Source organism: Fusarium vanettenii, assembly GCF_000151355.1.
Source record: "Fusarium vanettenii 77-13-4 chromosome 1 genomic scaffold NECHAsca_8_chr1_1_0, whole genome shotgun sequence".
Taxonomy (NCBI): Eukaryota; Fungi; Ascomycota; class Sordariomycetes; order Hypocreales; family Nectriaceae; genus Fusarium; species Fusarium vanettenii.
In genome coordinates, this window is record NW_003315876.1 from 921,398 (window position 1) to 939,481 (window position 18,084).

At 52.8% G+C, this 18,084-nt stretch overlaps 9 protein-coding genes across 9 annotated transcripts; 3 read left to right on the forward strand and 6 right to left on the reverse strand.

Moving 5' to 3' along the window:
* Positions 1 to 176: 176 nt before the first annotated feature.
* Positions 177 to 1,322, forward strand: NECHADRAFT_74255 (uncharacterized protein; the record flags this gene model as incomplete). The annotated part of the gene is made up of 1 exon (XM_003049603.1): positions 177 to 1,322. The coding sequence occupies one exon, from the start codon at positions 177 to 179 to the stop codon at positions 1,320 to 1,322; it is 1,146 nt and encodes a 381-aa protein (XP_003049649.1).
* A 756-nt stretch (positions 1,323 to 2,078) lies between these two features.
* On the reverse strand, positions 2,079 to 2,461 carry NECHADRAFT_89761 (uncharacterized protein; the record flags this gene model as incomplete). The annotated part of the gene is made up of 2 exons (XM_003049822.1): positions 2,079 to 2,261; positions 2,318 to 2,461. The coding sequence occupies 2 exons, from the start codon at positions 2,459 to 2,461 to the stop codon at positions 2,079 to 2,081; spliced, it is 327 nt and encodes a 108-aa protein (XP_003049868.1).
* A 723-nt stretch (positions 2,462 to 3,184) lies between these two features.
* Positions 3,185 to 4,087, forward strand: NECHADRAFT_30286 (uncharacterized protein; the record flags this gene model as incomplete). The annotated part of the gene is made up of 1 exon (XM_003049604.1): positions 3,185 to 4,087. The coding sequence occupies one exon, from the start codon at positions 3,185 to 3,187 to the stop codon at positions 4,085 to 4,087; it is 903 nt and encodes a 300-aa protein (XP_003049650.1).
* An 89-nt stretch (positions 4,088 to 4,176) lies between these two features.
* NECHADRAFT_98571 (uncharacterized protein) lies at positions 4,177 to 5,820 on the reverse strand. The gene is made up of 6 exons (XM_003049823.1): positions 5,759 to 5,820; positions 5,622 to 5,704; positions 5,360 to 5,573; positions 5,271 to 5,306; positions 5,084 to 5,224; positions 4,177 to 5,041 (listed from the first exon to the last, which is right to left on the reverse strand). The coding sequence occupies exons 1-6, from the start codon at positions 5,807 to 5,809 to the stop codon at positions 4,322 to 4,324; spliced, it is 1,245 nt and encodes a 414-aa protein (XP_003049869.1). The 5' UTR covers positions 5,810 to 5,820; the 3' UTR covers positions 4,177 to 4,321.
* A 1,469-nt stretch (positions 5,821 to 7,289) lies between these two features.
* On the forward strand, positions 7,290 to 8,397 carry NECHADRAFT_30337 (uncharacterized protein; the record flags this gene model as incomplete). Its single annotated transcript, XM_003049605.1, has 3 exons — positions 7,290 to 7,407; positions 7,457 to 7,939; positions 7,985 to 8,397. The coding sequence occupies 3 exons, from the start codon at positions 7,290 to 7,292 to the stop codon at positions 8,395 to 8,397; spliced, it is 1,014 nt and encodes a 337-aa protein (XP_003049651.1).
* A 217-nt stretch (positions 8,398 to 8,614) lies between these two features.
* On the reverse strand, positions 8,615 to 9,283 carry NECHADRAFT_30478 (uncharacterized protein; the record flags this gene model as incomplete). Its single annotated transcript, XM_003049824.1, has 4 exons — positions 8,615 to 8,875; positions 8,923 to 8,968; positions 9,021 to 9,053; positions 9,108 to 9,283. The coding sequence occupies 4 exons, from the start codon at positions 9,281 to 9,283 to the stop codon at positions 8,615 to 8,617; spliced, it is 516 nt and encodes a 171-aa protein (XP_003049870.1).
* A 689-nt stretch (positions 9,284 to 9,972) lies between these two features.
* NECHADRAFT_74260 (uncharacterized protein) lies at positions 9,973 to 10,860 on the reverse strand (the record flags this gene model as incomplete). Its single annotated transcript, XM_003049825.1, has 1 exon — positions 9,973 to 10,860. The coding sequence occupies one exon, from the start codon at positions 10,858 to 10,860 to the stop codon at positions 9,973 to 9,975; it is 888 nt and encodes a 295-aa protein (XP_003049871.1).
* Positions 10,861 to 11,818: 958 nt separating this feature from the next.
* Positions 11,819 to 12,621, reverse strand: NECHADRAFT_29887 (uncharacterized protein; the record flags this gene model as incomplete). Its single annotated transcript, XM_003049826.1, has 2 exons — positions 11,819 to 12,425; positions 12,482 to 12,621. The coding sequence occupies 2 exons, from the start codon at positions 12,619 to 12,621 to the stop codon at positions 11,819 to 11,821; spliced, it is 747 nt and encodes a 248-aa protein (XP_003049872.1).
* A 1,104-nt stretch (positions 12,622 to 13,725) lies between these two features.
* NECHADRAFT_74262 (uncharacterized protein) lies at positions 13,726 to 15,474 on the reverse strand (the record flags this gene model as incomplete). The annotated part of the gene is made up of 2 exons (XM_003049827.1): positions 13,726 to 13,837; positions 13,928 to 15,474. The coding sequence occupies 2 exons, from the start codon at positions 15,472 to 15,474 to the stop codon at positions 13,726 to 13,728; spliced, it is 1,659 nt and encodes a 552-aa protein (XP_003049873.1).
* Positions 15,475 to 18,084: the final 2,610 nt, after the last annotated feature.

The window sequence follows — 18,084 nt, forward strand, 5'->3', positions numbered from 1 at the left end:
GACTCTTCAGACTTACGGACAGATGTTGATGGAATAGAATCTGCTTCTTATAAATATCATCTGATGAGCTCTCCAGACAGCAACAATCATCTCGCACATCAACTCACAATATTACTTCACATACAACCCATTATATCACAGAAACCCATCCACATTACCTAACCAAGCCAACAATCATGGCCTCCCAAATAGACCCCGAGCGACTGCCGCAGTACGTCCATTTCCACCGGACATTCCGTCAAGTCGACGATTATACGTGGATCATTGGAGGGAGAGTCCTCATCACGCTTCTTGCAGCGCCCAAGGACAAGACCAGCTGGCCCGTCGGGGACGGAGTGGGCTGGTATCACGCTTCCGAGGCGCCAAACCCGCGCCCGAAATCAACCCCCATCCAAGATTCCAGCAGGTTCAAGCTGGTGCGTTCCTGGCAGGAGGAGGGCGCCATGTGGGAGATTGGCCAGTGTGTGCTCAGGGCGCAGCTCAGGATAGGGAGCCGCGACACCAAGGAGGCAGACACTTTGAGAGCCCTCGAGGGGTGGCCCCTGAGCCTCCAGGTGCCTGTCGTCCACGCCGACTTTGAGTTTGACGGGTATGAATACGTCATCTATAGCAAGCTTGATGGCGTGCCCCTCAACAAAGTCTGGGGGAGCCTGGATGCAGACCACAAGAACCGCTGCGTGCTCCAGATCGCGAGATTCTGCAAGGAGCTTGCGACGTGGGAGCGCCATAGCCTCGAGGGTGTCGGGGGTGTCAACGGTGGCCACATGCGTGACGCTTGTACTCTCGTCCATTACTGGACAACGAGCAACACGCCTCAGGTGGTCCTCGAGAACTGTGTGGCCATGGGCATGGACTGCTCCAGGCTGGTGTTTGCCCACAATCTTCTGTCTGCCAGCAATGTAGTTTTCCACCCCGAGAAATGCGTTGTTGGCATCCAGAACTGGACTTGTGCCGGTTTCATCCCCGAAGAAAAGATCAGAGGATGCGTTGGCCTGTATGATGACAACCTAAGGGAAGACTGGAAGCGCTTGATGCAAATGGCACTGAGCGCCGAGGGCTTCTCTTTCCCTGAAGGCAAACCGTTCAAGGATTGGAATGAGAAGATGCAGCCCGAGCGTAGCATCTTGCAGAGTCAATACTGGGCGACGGTGGGGAGGGAGAGGAGATTGAAGGCCGAGGAACATATTCTCGATGTCACCAAGCCAAGCGAGAATCCTGGCGTGCCTCCCTCTTGGGATGATACGCAGCCAGAGATTTATCCAGACCTCACCCTCTCTGTGCCCCAAATGATTATGAGATCATTTTACTATCCCTCACTATAATTGCATGTGCTGAACATGTGGTTCAGGGGCCCACTCGAGCGTTGGGTCAAAGAAGTGATGGATGGATAGATAGGAGATAAAGGTAGCAAGTGCTATAGAAGGCAGAATTAGAGCCATAATAAGAGATGAGAAAAAGAAAACCCGAGGGACACCTGATTATTGTGATGCTTGAATGTGTATGAATATTGTCTTCACCCTTGACGGTCGGTCAAGTAGAACCAAGTTGTCTCTCTGAGGTCTGGAAATCTGATTCGATCGGGCAGGTTATCAGCTGTTTTCAGACATGCTGAAGATACGACCTGGCCATCTTACTGAACTGGTAGCTCGATTGTCTCATGCGTAGGTCGGCAGTCCGTACCCGTTCCAGATCAAGTCGAGCCGACTCCCGGCCAATAGTAACATACCCAGGACAGAGAGCGTCTTGAACCATGTTTTGTCGGGCTGGAACCGATTCTGGCATCGTATATGCAGACTCTTCCATGACAAAGAACCAAGGGACATGCCTGGTAGGCAAGACATACAAAGACACGGCCCGACCACGCTTCCGACACATGGCAAAATTGCAAGATGATCTCCTGCGTCTCTTGTGAACCATTTCGCCACAACACCAGGCTTGTTTGTTGCCTCTAAATCCCAAATCACAAACCAAAACGACAAGCGCCCAAATTATCCCTACCAGCAATATACATCCGCATAGCCTACCCTCATGGTGGCTTGTTTCCTGCATAACTGCACACAACCAAGCATTCGTTCGTCTTAACCGTATCGCATGGGTTGTTGTCCGTGAGGTTGCCCCTGTGGAGGGTAGTACTGGCCTTGAGGTTGACCTCCGCCGTTGGCCATGGCCTTTACGTCTGGTCGGTTCTCGAGCGGCTGGTGGAAGTTGCAGATGCGGCATGCGACGTCGGTGTAGCCAGAGATGGACAGAGGGATGACGGGCTATAAGATGACAGCATTAGCAGATGCTCAAAGTGACGGAAAACAGAAGAACGTACAACCCAGCAGAAAGTGAACCAAGGATTGCTCTTGGTGACGTGGGCAGCCATGTTACCGCAGTGGTGGCATTGGCACACCATGCCCTCATAGCCCTTGACTTCCTTTCGGAAGGTGTGCTCTCCACACACAAAGAAGAAGAACATGATGGAGTTTGTAAGCGGACGACGATGAAGTACGATCAGGTCGAGTCGACGGTTGAGTATGAGATGATGTAGAAGGACGGTTATGTCGGAGTTGTGTGTCGGACCCAAGTTAAAGGTTGGGCGTCGTCACAAGGGGGCGCAGGTCTTGGCGTGGGTTCTCGGTGATTTCTATGACTGCGACAGACGCCGGTAGACGTGATCAGGAATGAGTAACGGTCGGAGGATTGGAACACAGTAGTCGGTCGATATACGGGGAGGCGCTGCAAGAGAAGGGAAAGAGTAGAAAGTTTATAGAGGTGAGGTTATAAAAGATTCAAGGTTATGAGTAATAAACTGGCTGCAGCTTTACAGACCCGAGATGCTGCTGTTCCTGGTTGGTTGTTGGGGAAAGAAGGTGATGACGAAGGCAGGACGAGTCGCGCTTGCTTAGCGGCAGGTTCGTGGACGCACGGACCACAGCTTCTCCTGACACCCGGCGCCACCAACCATTAGGACGGGGCAAGGTACAACGTCCCGCAAAAAAAAGCCAAACCAGACATCCATCGCGTGCGACTCTTTGCTTCGACTCATATGCCATTGAACCAGCGTCGGGATAGCTTCACCTCGATATAAAGCTCTGAAGTATAGACAAGACGACGGACTCTTACTTCAACTACTGCTTTAGCTCTACCATGCCCGAGCGCTCCTCCTGCACACCATAGCGCAAACCCACCACCACCCACTATGCTCTACGACCTCAACATCGCTTGGTCGCCCTCGACCACCCCCGACCAACTCCTGCAGACCCTCACTCTATCGTCCTCGCTCGGCTACTCGACTGTCGCCCTGAGCCACGAGCTCACCCTTCCCTTTCCCGCCACCCCCGTCGCGCCTTTCCCCAAGCTACCAACATCGTCCGCAAAGCTCCCAAACATCCTCCACCGCGCAACACTCCCGCTCACAGATCCGGCGGCCTCAAATTACCGCTTGGCCTCCCTTGTTGCTGCGTACGATATCCTCGCCATCCGGCCTCTGACCGATAAAGCCTTTCAGAATGCCTGCCTCACCCTCGACGTACCGATAATATCCATGGATTTTACCCAGCACTTTCAGTTCCACTTTCGTCCGAAGCCTTGTATGGCTGCCGTAACACGCGGTGTGCGATTCGAGGTGTGCTACAGCCAAGCCCTAGCCGCTGACGCTCGAGGTCGCGCAAACTTCATTAGCAATGTCACGAGTTTGGTGCGGGCGACTCGCGGTCGGGGCATCATGATCAGCAGTGAAGCAAAGGATGCGCTATCACTCCGTGCGCCTGCGGATGTGGTCAACTTGCTGAACGTGTGGGGTCTGAATAGCGAAAAGGGAATGCAGGGCCTCGGCGCGATACCCCGTTCCATCGTGGTGAACGAGGGCATGAAGAGGAGTGGATTCAGAGGGGTCATTGATGTTGTCGAGGTTGCCAAGCGAGACGAGGAGCAAGGCGATGCTGATGAGGATGGAAAGAAGGCCTCGGAGACTGGAAAGAAGAAGAACAAGGGACAGAATCAGAAGCGCAAAAGTGACGGGGAGGACGCTCAACCGATGAGCAAGCGACAGGCCAAGAAGATGAAGCTGGCGTCAAGAGGAGCAGGACCAGACAAGAAATGAAAAAGTGAATCGATACTTGCGTTTAGGACCGGAAAATGGACACAAGATGGCATGATACCCATAGAAGAAGGCACAATTGACACAAATCTCAGAGACTCGCTCGCATTATTATCAGGGCAGAAGTATTAGCATAGGGCCCTTGGGAAGAGGTATCTTGATAACAACCACACGCTCGCATTCCATCGACTAGCGATTCCCCCTCTCCTACTCTACCACCACATTACCGACATATTCTCACGGAGCATTCGTCGCACGAGCTTTGAGCAGACCTGCTCCTCCTCCTCCGCCGAGATTTCCCAGGTTGATCGCGCTGCTGAGGGACAAGGTTGAGATATTGATGGGAGCACGAGTCCGGGGCTCTTCGGCTTCGGGTTCAGCCGTGACGGCAGGCAAGGCCGTACCAGCGTCTGCAGTTGCGTCGGGTGCCAGGTCACCAAGGTTGAGCGAGTTGGAGCCCCCAGTAGGCTGAGCGGGTGCGGGTGCTGATGCGTCGTTGGATGACGATGGTCCCAGAACGATGTTGCTCTCCATGACGGGGACGGCGGGGACAGACGTGGCAACTGGAGCAGCTTCGGTCGTCGAGACTGCTTCACTAGTGTCGGGGACGCTGGCGACCTCAGAGGTTGATTCTTTCGCGGCGGTTGTCGAAGCCTTGGAGCTGGCGGTCGATTCCTTGGTTGATGTAGTTGATTCCTGGGCTAGCGAAGTTGACTCCTGAGTAGATGCTGCTGGCTCCTGGGCAGATGTTGCTGGCTCCTGGACAGATGTTGTTTCCTCAGCGGAGGATGATTCTTCAATGCGGGACTGGGCCAGAGGATCCTCAGAGAATGTCGTCGTCGGGAGAGCACTTTCAGCGATGGGGACAGTGGTGACGCCTGGTCCCGCTGTCTTGTTATCCTCAACGCTGTCTGCTGGAGCCTGCACAGTCTCGATGAGGGTAACGGGAGGCTTCGTCTGGTCAGCATGTAACGTTTAAGCATTCGGGAGAGGACTTACGGGAGCCTCGCCAGCGACAGTGATCGTCTCGGTCACAGGCGGTTGTGGGACGGGCTGGGTGACGACATCGACAACAGTGATAGGGGAGACCTCGACAATGGTGATGGGCGAAACTTCGACAACAGTAAATGGCTGGGCAACCTTTTGCCTATTAGTAGAGTTCGAATAGTTGGATGACACAACTTACAGCTGAAGTGATAGTCTCGGTGACCGTGATAGGAGGCTGGATTCCCTCGTCAGCAAGCTTCAACATGAGTTTCTAGCAAAGCAACTCACAGGTGCCGCGGCGACTTCGGTAACGGTGATGGGAGGCGCGTTGATCGTAACAGTTTCAACTGGCGCATTGATGGTGACGGTAACGGCAGGCGGGTTGATGGTCACGGTGACGGTCTCGGCGGCGGCGACAGCATCGTTCTGGGCAGTCTGAACGACGACCTGAGTCTCGGTTACTTTCTCAGTGGTGGTCTCGGTGACGTAGGAGAGCCGGAGTCTACACGAGTGTTAGTCTTATCGACGACATTGTCGCAACTTGCCATACCCTTCAAACTTGGGAGCGGCGGGCTCTTCAACAGCCTGTCTCTTCCTGAAAGACCTATGTCCAAACCTTCCACTAGTGGCGGCCTAAGAGAGTGTCAGTTGTCGATCTTTACGAAAGATGCAAGTTGGAGAACCCACCTGCGCAACCTGGACAGAGGCGAGCCAGAGGCCCCAAGCCACCAGCCTCATATCGATTATTCTTTAGAGGGTATCTCAGACGCAACGCAACACTCGGGGTAAAAGAATGACACAACAGTCCAGCCGTTGGGATGTTTTTTTTTGTTGACGAGGGTGAATATTTGAACGAGTGACTGAGGGAAGAGGGGAAACTATCCCGAGGCAACAAGCATTAAACAAAAGACAACAAGGCACTGGGCCAAAGTTTGAAACAGTTGCCCGCGGCAGATGAGAAGAGAATACGGCACAAAAAAGATTGGCGAAGAAGGGGGGAGGGGGGTCCTAGCCCGAAAGACACGCGACGTGATAGATCAACGAGGGGGTTTTCTCAACAGCCGAAGGAGAGACGGGCATGAGGGGGAAGAGAAGAAGAAGAGGGTTTCCTGAGAGAGGAGAGAGAGAGGGAGAATGGGACGATTTGCATGGCTTAATCGCCAAGGCCAGGGTCGCATTTTTTTCTGATTCTGGAATCGGCGACTGAGGCTCAAACCGTCCCGAGGTATGGGTTGAAAGCTAGGGGTGTGGGTTGGGGTTCAGGGGTTTTCAAAGGGGGGGCTTGGGTTCCTGAGACGGCGCGGCGAACGGGTGAAGCGGTGGACTCGGTGATGGTGCCATTTAGTTTATAGCCGGGCGGGGGTCTGGACTTTTCTTGAAATACAAGACTTGACTCGGGACATGAAGTTGTGTGAATTGATTTCGATATCAACTTGATAGCATCTATTGGAACAAGATGAGATGATGACAGTTGTAGGCGCCAATCTGATACAACTATCCTTTAACAAGTGTCAAACATCAGATGAAGACAATAACAGTCTCACCAAGAGTTTTGACAAGCGCCTTTCATCAGACCCAAGAGTCTGGGCACTGCAGGAACGCGCATCCTACCGAGATTGTGCGTGCAGTTGCTGCTGTCAAAAAGAACGTGTTCGGCAAGTCTTCCGCTTGTGGCTGACCAAGAGAAAACCCCCTGTCTATGCTTAAGAAGACGCGGCTTAGAAATTCTCCGTCAATGGCGAGACGAGGGTGAAACCTCCCTGGTTCATTGGGCGCTTTGACTTATTGGAGCTAAGCCTTGGCGGGCAGAAGATGAAATGGAGAATTGATAAAGGAGGAGAAATAAAGCGAGAGAGAGCGCGTAAAGTGCCTTTCGACCGTTGAGGTTACTGTAGATCCGAGCAAGCCGTGGATCGCCAAACGATCGGTTGCCTTTTCAAGATCGTTTAATTCCGAAAAGTGTACCTTTCCGCTTGGAAACACGTGGTGGGGTACTTCCGCTCTGCTGCGCCCGATGACGGGATAACTTCATCGACGTCATCACTCAGGGTCCAAGACATTCACTAACAGAATGCGACACGAAGTCAATGATAAACATGACATGCTTGACTTTGCTTAATGCGAATGCGAATGCGACTCTTGAGGTTATTTATTCTCAAACGATTTCACTCTTTGATGAGAAGGTAGGTGCACTATTCAAGCATCTCCATCAGTCAACATGACGGTCGTACACGTCCTTGACAACTACTATATGGGCATCACTGCTATCATAACGGTCGCCTACCAACTGTTCTTCTTCGCCATAGCTTTCACCTTGAAATTCGACAAACTCACAGGTACATCCACCACTCTTCCGACACAAGCAATAGCTACTAACATCACCAGACTTTGCTGGAGGAACCAACTTTGCCCTCCTAGCCATCCTAACCCTCTCCTTCAGCGGGCACCACCACGCCCGCCAAATAGTATCCTCCCTCTTCCTAATAATCTGGGCCCTCCGCCTTTCTGGCTTCCTCCTCTTCCGGATCCTAAAAACAGGCAAAGATGACCGCTTCGACGACAAACGCGACAAGTTTTTCCCATTTCTCGGCTTTTGGGTCTTTCAGATGTTTTGGGTCTGGACTGTTTCTCTGCCTGTCACGTTGATCAACTGCCCCAATGTCACGCAGTATCGTCAGCATGATTTTGGTACCGGGAGGGATATTGCTGGTGTTGTTTTGTGGACTGTTGGGTTTGTTATGGAGAGTGTGAGTGATGTGCAAAAGTATCGGTTTAGGAAGACGCATAATGGGTCGGATGTTTGTGATAAGGGCTTTTTTGCTTATTCACGACATCCGAACTACTTTGGAGAAATCATCATGCAGTTTTGTAAGTCCAAATGCTTCATCAGATGGACTCTCACTAACTGAACAGCTATTTACATGATTGCTGTATCATCTACCGCGGATGGATACGTTGGAGGCCAAGCATACAAGGCCCTTTACGCCTCCATACTCGGCCCCTTCTTTCTCACCATCCTCCTCATGTTCGTCTCCGGCCTGCCCCTCTCAGAACGTCCCAAGGCAAAGTCACGATATGAAAAGGGAAACAACTGGGACGGCTACAAGCGATGGCTAGACCGTACCAGCATCCTCATCCCCTTCCCACCACAATTGTACGAGAAGATGCCCGTCTTTCTCAAGAGAACGCTGTTCTTGGAATTCCCCATTTATGTATTTGATCCCGCCAAGCACTCGGATGTGAGCAAGCCAGGTGGTGCGAATGAAGAAAGCCGTGAAGGAAACAGACAAGGACGCAACGGGGAAAGCGTTGATGGGTTGGTTTAAGCAAGACTGGCATTTATGAGATTTCATGTATTATCAAGAGTGTAGATTTATTTTTATACCCACCACGCATGTGTTGCGCCTATAATTCTCCCAAGACTTTACTCCATCAGATTCATGTTGAGATGATGTTTTCCCCATCTTCAAGGCAACAACTCCGGCAACTCATCTCACAACCCACCAGGTATCTCTAATGCACCACAAACACCTTGCACCAATTTTAACCGCTCAAATCACAGCCACCCACAACGACATCCTCACTCTTCTTAGGGGGGTCGTTGCATCCTCCACTCCCCACGAGGTCTCCAGGCTGATCTAGGTCCTCCTGCGTCGTTCCGTAGTCGGTAAAGCCGGACTCTTCAGAGTGTGTTTCAGAACCCTCTGGGATGGGGACCATGGCGCTCTTGGTCCAGATGTGAATGGCACGCTTCCAGTCGAGACCTTCGAGACAGCCTCCTTTGACTGAGACGACGTTTTTGGTCTGTGGGTTGGTGAATATGATGTGGTGAGGGTGGGAGGTGTACATACTGGCGTCGAGTGAATGAGACGAGTACCGCAGTTACGGCAAAAGTAACTATACAACGTCAACTGATAATGAATTAGGAGAGGTCATCTCGACTACTCACCAGTAGAGTTGATGTCCCGATTCAGTTGGTCGACTGAGTCAAACATATTAGCCTTTATCTCAATGACTCTAACCTCTGCCTACCTACCTATAGCAGCTCAACTGATCAGTTTCTGGCAGATTGAATCGAGGAAAGATGGCCGACGTCCCGAACGCAGAGCCCGTCTGCCGCCGACACGCATTACAGTGGCAGATGTAGAGAGCCAGAGGCTGAGGGAGGGGCGTCTTGAAAGACACCGAGCCGCATTGACACCGAGCCTCCATCGCGTATATGTGTATGCTGAGAACAAGAAGTGCTGCCAAGTCTCACTGCGTTGTCGTCTCCTCGTTCCAGAAGCTCAGTCGACCAAAGGTGGAGATGGAGGCGGGGGTGAGATGACGTTTCAAGTCGCCAATGGATGAAAGGTCCAGGCAGCAAATATACAAGAGTTTTAATACAAAAGAACAAACACACAGTCACTCAAAGAAAGGAGTCGGTCAATTCTCCAGCCGTTATCGCTTCGTGGAGTTGAGAGGATCCGTGACTGACGACGTGTGACGTGACTCACGCCGACCATTTGGCGGGCGAGAGTTGCGCGAAGTCACATGCCCCAATGCCTGCTTACCCGTGTCTTCCAGTTTAGCTGCATTCTTAGCATCGACTCTTTTCCCGTTCTTGTCTTTATCTCCGGACCCTCGGTGGCCGATGACCGGATGCGGATGACGGATTCAGAGTGAGTCTGTGTAATTAATCCAAGTTAATAGGTCAATGGGAGAGGATATTCAATCTATCAGTGACGCGGTGAGATGTGGTCCGTACGTCGGAGAGAATTGTCTCGATAATTGCTTCAATAACTATCAACAACTCCACTGATCCATATCCCATTACATATAGACGTTAATCATACAGTCATACATCGTATTCACAATGCCAATCTCGACCCTCAACTCCAGAAGCTCCAAAACACCAACATCTAACCAGACTGATTCTTCCACGCAACATCACTCTTGATCCATTCCATCCTCTCATGCACCTTCTCGGCGCACACAACCACTGCCCACTTGAGCCCTCCCTCCCTCAACTCTCTCTCCAGCTTCTCACACCACAGCATCTTGGCCTCGTCGCTCATCCCCCGCGACACAACCTCCATCTCAACTCTCTCGAGCTTTCTCATCAAGCCAAGTCCCTCGCCGACCCACTGTCGTGCCGCCTCCGATCGGGGCCCCATCCCTCCACCTGCCGAGGGTCCGGAGACGGTCGCCGTACTCGAACCGAGCACCATCTTCATCCGCAGGCCGCGCACCCCCGAGGCCCACTCTCCGCATAGGGCCCGCCATTCCTCCCGGCCCGCGCCGCCGACTACCACATCCCGGGCGAGCACCTCGAGACGCACGTACCGCAAGGCACCGCGCTGCCAGGGAGCGAGAGCCCGCGTGAAGGCGCGGGCAGCCCAGAGCCCTGAAGCGAACCAATTGACAAAGACAAACTCATTCTGCGAAAAGGGAATGAGTCTTGCCTCGTGGTAGATCTGCGAGTTTGCCCTGAGGAGGCTCGTCGGGAGACCGGAAAGCGGGCGGTACGGGGAGAGCAGGCCCTTAGCCTCGCCACCGTCGGGCTCTGCCTCGTGGTTGAGGGGCCGAAGGATGTGGTCGAGGGGCCGGAGGATGTACTGGCAGTGCACGGGGGTGGGATACCACGGCGCGAGCTGGGCATGTCGGACGGGGCTCATGAGGTGAAGCCAGTGGTAAATGTGAAGACGGATCTCGAGTGGTAGAGAGAGGAGGGTGAGCTTCCTCTCGTGAGCCTTCTCTGGGAGATCAGGTACTGAACGGGGCGTCGCATCGTCGCTCGTGATATCCATGTCCAATGATTCGTACAAGAAGTCTTGAGTATGCGGTCGCTCACTGCGACACAATTGATATTCCATCATGGCAAAGATGATGATGGCAAAACAGCAATGAGCAAGCAATGCAAGCTCCAACGCCAGCTCCAGGTATATGTAACCGACTCATGTTCCTCGGTCAAAAAACATCAACACACACATCAACCACACACCGAGGGAGAACCGTCGCATTTATTTTGCACCCGCCCGTCCTCGTGAGCACTAGCATCCAAGCCATGCGCTGTCAACGAAACGCGGGGAAACGCGAGCAAGTCAAATGGCCTAGCTTCGCGCCATGGACGTTGGAGTGACGACACTGGCTGTGGCCAGTCAGCCACAGTCAAGGTCAGCTTATGACGAAGGGGATACCGTACTGTGCTGGATGTAGCTTGGAGGGGTTATCCGGTACGTCCAATTGGGAGTCAACTTGGAGATGGAAGTACCCAGTGTTGGAAACTTTGACCGATGGCATTGTCCTTGATGGAATGACCCGCCGTTGGAAACTTTCAGCGAAGGATCTCAGATGGCGTCTTGATGGAATCTTTAGCAATGAAGCCATTGCTCGTGGGCATGAGTGGGATGGATGGCATGTATCTGGATTGATACACGATAGACGCCACATGACAAGAATAAACAACCAATGCTAATTCTCGGTTTCCTGCTTTTGGCGACCTGCATATTACTGTAAAATCAATAAGGAATCTAACCCACCCAAAGTTCTAACCCCTAAAACTCCCATCAGCTTTGCACGTCAAAGCGGCCCTCTCTTATCAAACGCTAGACAGCTGTCAGCTCAGCTTCCAAGATATGACCTGAAAGCAAATACCTTGACCAACTCGTTTTCAACGTTGGCGATTTACATAGCCGCCTTGACCAAACCATGCTGTAGTCCGTAATATCACGAATATATCGTCGCAACCTGTCCAACCATGGATCTCTACATCCCTTGTGCCGGCATATCAAAAGGCGAGGTGTTGATACCCTGAAGCCCCTTGTACACATCCCTCTTCCGCTCATACTCAACGTTGCGCGGCACCTCAAAGTCTCCCCTCGCCGCAAACCACAGCAGCGTCTCTGGCTCAGCGCCCCTTATCTTATGTTGCGCAGCCCCGTCGTCTTCATCTTCCTCCTCATCCTCATCTTCGTCTTCATCTTCGAGATCCCTGCGTAGACCCGTTCGCACGTTTTCTACACCTGCTGCCCGCTCTTCTACAGTGTATACGTCGCTAGCCTCGTCGCGGACGTAAGCCGTTACCCGGTCGATCGTCCACTGTCGTAGTTCGTGCCAGATATCCTGAAGATCATTGATTCCCTCTGGTGTGGCGAGGCGTGCAACTTCTCGACCCTCAATAACAAGTTCTTCCACGTCGGGTTCGAGTTTCTTGCGGAGTAACTGAGTGAGGACATTTTCTTGAGTTCGGCCGGGGTAGTTTGGTGAAGGGTGTATGGCCATGCGGTTAAAGAGTTCCGAGTTTTCGTTAAGACTGTCAAGGACGGTTTGAAGATTTCGCTGGAGAATCTGGGTCGAGGCCTGAAGGGAGGATCTTGGTTGCAAGTTAGCCATTGCGACTCAGATAAAGATGAAGGGTAAGAAGCGCACGCCGGTGGTAGTGGATTGCTCCTCATGAGGTCCGCCTTCAAGCTCTGAATGCTACTAGAAAGCTGCGCTAGCTTGCTAAGGGTCTGCTCCAGGACCTTGAGCTCATCGTCGTCCAAGGTGTGCGTTCTTGATTCGTCCATGATGTCGGCACAAAGAAGGCGCCTCTAGGGAGTTGGCGATTGCGGTTAGACACCTCCTGATTGTTAGAAAAAAAACTCGCGACGCAAATAAGCACTGAAATAACAATGCGCTAAGTGTATCTGTTGACCCCGTATGGATCTAAACAATTGAAAATGGAGGTTCACGATGCGCGGGGCTCTCCAATAGAAGCTTCAATTAGAAGCGCGTCACCACGCGCACACTCACCTCCGAAAGTGGAGCTCTCCCAGCTGGCAGCCTCACCCTCAGGCAAAACTCACCTTCAGTGCCTGAAGCGCCAGGCACACCCTTTCAGCACAGTCCCAGACACTGGGGCTTCTACAACAACGCCCCTGAAGCTTCTAAACCCATCCGCTAGAACGCCTGGACCCTGCTGCGGTCCACTTCACCCCAGACTCCTACACGTCATGGGTCTCTGTCGACATCAACGCCAAAATCACACAATCGCGCTTGTAAGCAAAGCCTTGGTTTTGGTTTTTTTGCCTCCTGCATAAGACGTTTTCCTTCTCTCCAGCCGCCGGAGCGAGCGGCCCGCGTATCGCGCGATCGGCCGTGTCGTGCGAGTCAGGCCGACACTCCGGAGATTTCGGTCTTTGGAGCTCTTCATTGGACTTTGATACCCAAGATCAATGGCGCGAATCTCACCGCTCATTATTGTCCGGGGAGATGATGCAAGATGATAATCGCGATAATCAATGACGAATTAACGCCGAAGCCAGCAATTGAGAAGAGTTGGCTTCGGGGAGTCTCGAGGTTTGAGCCACCTTCGACAAGCCCTCTCTTGATACTTCAAGCCCAGTTCATGAGTATGCACGGGGAGTTGTTTAACCTTTAAAATATCTTCATTTTCATTAATTGCAAATCGCATCATGACTACATACAGCTTTGCTTTTAACCAATTTCCAAAACAAAAATCCAAATAGCTGGCTATGCACGCAAATGCCAAAGAATTGGTGGTTTTCAAGTAAAAACCCAGACGCTGTGCATGGCAGACAGACAAAACCCGCTAAACCCGAACTTCCACCAACAAATTTCCTCATTCATGTCTCGTAAAAAAAGTTCCTTCTCTACACATACACCCCCCCTTAAGAGTTACGGACTGAAGAGACCGCCTTGCTCTCGTACCCGTTGGCATCGACGAACGGGAAGCGAGCTCGGCGCTCCAGGTCGTCGAGAGGGATGGTGGAGCGGATGTACCTGCGGCAGCGGCGTTAGCACGTCTTCAACTTTGCGGGTGATGTGATCGATGTGGCTTGGACTGCATGTAGGGGGTAAAGTAGGACTTACTTCTTCTTGCCGTCATCGACAGGGTCAAAGTCCCAGCTGGTGAACTCGCCCTCCTTGAGAGCGTCCCACACGATTCGCCGTGTGCGCTGAGAAGTAAACACCTTTTCTGTGATGGCGTCAAAGTCCCACCGGGCGTGGGCTTCGGCCTCAAACTTGAGGATGGCATCCTTGGCTTCCTCTTCTTCGGGGGTTTTGGGCAGGATCTTCTTGAATCGGGCCAGGTTGTCAAGTTCCTTAGGGTCTCGGGCCAAGTTGTAGAGTTGAGGCTCGTCAGCTGGGCAAGTGATGTACTTCCAGTCACCTCGTCGAATCATCATGATAGGACGAACGGTGCCCTCGCCAGTGTACTCTGCAATAACAGTATCGTGGCCTTCACGGCCCTCGAGGTGAGGCAGCATGCTGATACCGTCCATGGGGAGGTAAGGAGCCGGCTTGGTTCCAACCAGATCGCAGATCGTAGGGAGAAGATCAAGAGTTGACACGTTCTGGGTAACACGGTGGGGAGCAAAGCGCTTGGGGTAGTTGATCAACATGGGAACGCGGACGGATGACTCAAAGTAGCTCATCTTGTACCAGAGGCCACGCTCACCGAGCATGTCGCCGTGGTCACCGCTGAAGATGACAATGGTGTTCTCAGCCAGGCCAGCGTCCTCGAGAGTCTCAAGCAGTCTGCCAATGCAGTCATCAACGTAGCTTACGGAGCCATAGTAAGCTCGCTTAGCCCGCTTGATCTGGTCATCGGTAAAGTTCTGGTCCCAAAGATCACAGACCTTGAGAAGTCGCTTGCTGTGAGGGTCCTGGTCTTCCTTGGCAACCTTGACCTCGGGCAGGGCAATGTCGACGTCCTCGTACAAGTTCCAGTACTTCTTGGTGATGGTGTAAGGGTCGTGGGGGTGGGTGAGAGAGACAGTCAAGCAGAATGGTCGCTTCTTGGGACCCTCACGAACGTGGTCCCACAGGTACTGGGTGCTCTTGAACATGACCTCCTCGTCATAGTCGAGCTGGTTGCTTCGGCCGCAAGGACCGGCCTGGAGGATAGAGCTGGCATTGTGGTACCACTCAAGTCTGGTGTCAGGCTCGTCCCAGTTGACGGCCCAGCCAAAGTCGCCAGGGTAGATGTCACTGGTCAGACGCTGCTCATAACCGTGGAGCTGGTCACCAATAAAGTGCATCTTGCCAGCAAGAGAAGTGTGGTAGCCCTTGGCTCGCAGGTAGTGGGCATAAGTGGGAACATCGGAGCCGATCTGAGCGGCGTTGTCGTAAGCACCAATCTTCATGGGCAGCTGGCCACTGATCAAACTCATGCGTGAGGGGGCGCAGAGGGGTGAAGGGCAGTACGCAGAGTCGAACTGGACTGAAGTGGAAGCAAGACGGTCGAGGTTGGGTGTCTTGATCTGGGAGTTGGGGTTGTACATCTTGAGCTGGGGAGCAGCCAGCTGGTCGGCCATGATGAAGAGAATGTTGGGTCTCTCTGCCTCAGGGGAGAGGTGAGGTGCCGCAGAGGTCTCCCCGTTGGAGGGGGGGAGAGAGTTGAGATCAGGGGCCATTGTGAGATTCAAAGCTCAGTCTGGATATATGGCTGTGTGATGTTGGGAAGTGGTGGTGAAGGAACTGTTGACGGTCTTGATGTTGCTAGTGTTGTCTAGGGACAAAAGTTGATGACAGTGCTAAGGGGGTATCGAGGGATGTTTGTATGTGAAGAGGGTTAAGGTTTATGATGTTGGAGGTGAGTCAAGCCGGCAGGAGGAAGGGGATGGCTTGATAAATGTATGGCGTGCTGGCGAAGACGGGTAGATAGATCGAGTCAAGCTACTACACGTCTCGTGAGATTCGATGCGGAGATCTACTAGCTTAGTCGTCTCTCCGTATCCTTGTCCGTCTTGTTGCCGCTCAGACAAGACAAAGTGGGATCCGGATGGGATAAGTCAAGGATCAATGGGGCCGAGAAGGCGCAGCACGACTTGTTGTTGTTGGACTGTACGGCACACGCGGAAGCACTGCACAAGAACAAGACTATGGTGAGCAAGCAAGCAAGCGCGCTCCGTACAAACAGATACTGTCTCGATATATGTACACGGGGACAGCGGAAGATGCAGGGGTAAGCAGAGTGGAGGAAGATGGGGTAGAGGCTGGATCTGCGTGAGGGTATTGTGTGGGTGAGAGCTCGAGATGGGATGGAAATCCTGGTAAGAGACGACGAGACAAGCAGCAAATTCCCCGACTAGGTAGGCCAAAAAAGGGAAGGCAACCGGTGAGGTGATTGACGCCACAAGTTTTGCAATGGGCACGAGTGGGAACATGGTCGCCCTTTTATCTTTTGGGAGCTGGGGGTGTCCCTCCGATTGTTCCATCAGTCTTCTGGTGAGGCGTGGTGTGTAAAGCGGCTCACGACGGCGGTGGAGGACGGACAGACGTCCCCTGCTCGGCAGACGATATCACTGTTGGGTCCATGTCTATGATGTGGCAGGGGTGCGTAGCCAGGGGTTATTCCAATAAGCCATGTTGCAAGTTCGATCACGCAAGAAGACGAGCGCGCTAGGGCATGGCAAAGGGGCGTGTGTGTCTGCGACATGATGGAGATGGGGAAAATTGGAGCCTGTGGAAGCTGGGGGAGATGAGAGCTGGATATGCACTAAACGCGTGTGTCAGTGACTGTCCGAGTTCGGGGTGGCCCTCAATAGTGCATAATTTAATCCTGAGGCCAGCTCAATCAACACGAGCTTGGACTGACTGGCTTTTCAGACCCTGTCACGAGGATCATGATCAACACACCACGAATGCCAGAGCACTGTTTGAGAAAAGACTCTTGCTGTTTATTTTCATCTCCGATGGTCACCATCATGCACGTACGCCTTCTCCGGAGCCGCAAGGGATGGATGCCCGGTTCTACCCACCATCATTCCCTTGATGAGCCCGGCGTTCGGCTCCCAAGTCCGTGAATGCCGTGTCTGGGAGATAAAAAGATCACATCACATGGCCATCCTTTGTTATCCTTGCTCCTCCTCCTCAAGTCTGTCTGTCTTTTTTTGATACGGCGGTATGTAGATATCCGTGGCACATGTCCGGTTGCGCTACCGTAGTGCGCGGCCGCAGAGTCAGACATCCCTCCATGGATTCCCTCTGACCTCTGTGTCCATATCTCACAAACCCCCGGACCTCGATAGTGTAAAGTCTTGTTTAAGCGCCAAACAATTGATGGCTGCGTCTCGAATTCGTGTGCTGAAGGATGCAGGGATTCAAGGCTGAGCGACTACTCAATTCGGCCAGCGGCAAGTCGCGATTGGTCAGCGCCTTGCTCGCCAATCCCTCCCCGGTCAAGCCCACAGAGATTGACAGCCCCTCCATCTTACACGGTCCATCTGCCATGTTCCATCCAACCCTCCATCAGCCATCCAGGCTCCAAGTCGAGAAGCCACGTCCTTCCCACTCGTTCCGGTCATTGACTAGAATCAGCATCATCATCATCATACATCATGTTTACTGGCGCTGTTTGGGGATCAGATAAATCTGACCAAGCCATAACGAGAGTCTGGCTAAAAGATGTCGTCAGAGAGCAAGTCGATCCAAAGCTTGGCTGTGCTGAGCCTGTTGAGCCTCGTCAAGTCCTTGCTTCGTCAGCCTCGACAGGCAGTTCCAACACGTTCAAAAAAGATTGCATCCTGCGTGGGCATAATCCTCAACTGCATGCCGTTGCATGGGTTGGTCAAGGTGCAGAATCTGGACCATGAACAAGAACAAGAACAAGCATCAACATCAACCGCCAAGGTCACAACCTCGCTCTCGATTCATCACACGGACACCGATCTCTGTTGACCTGGGCTTCGGGGATCTCCTTCTCTTACGCATCCGCGACTCCATCGTGATGCATCCAGCTTCAGCATTGGCACATACATACAGTGCCCGCCTCAGCTCGACCGTGATGGCGTCGCCGCTGGTGTTGCTGTTGCTGATTCTCCACATGCGCCTGTCGAAGGTCTTCCGCCTCCCGTCCCTCGTTTCATGCAAACCAAACGATGCAACCTGCACCTCGTCCCACCATCTCTGAGCAACGAGCAGCAACACAAGCACCCAGGTCCTTCTCCACTGGCTCCTGCTTCTGCATTCCTGCTTTAGCGGGCGTCACGATGGCCCACGGAGCACGGAGCCCTGGGAGTTGA

Coding starts and splice junctions, on each gene's coding strand:
- NECHADRAFT_98571 (XM_003049823.1), bottom strand. CDS start 5,809: ATGAGGCTGGTGGCTTGGGGCCTCTGGCTCGCCTCTGTCCAGGTTGCG. Junction 5,574..5,621: donor GCCGCTCCCAAGTTTGAAGG/GTATGGCAAGTT, acceptor ACACTCGTGTAG/ACTCCGGCTCTCCTACGTCA. Junction 5,307..5,359: donor CCGAAGTCGCCGCGGCACCT/GTGAGTTGCTTT, acceptor GAGGGAATCCAG/CCTCCTATCACGGTCACCGA.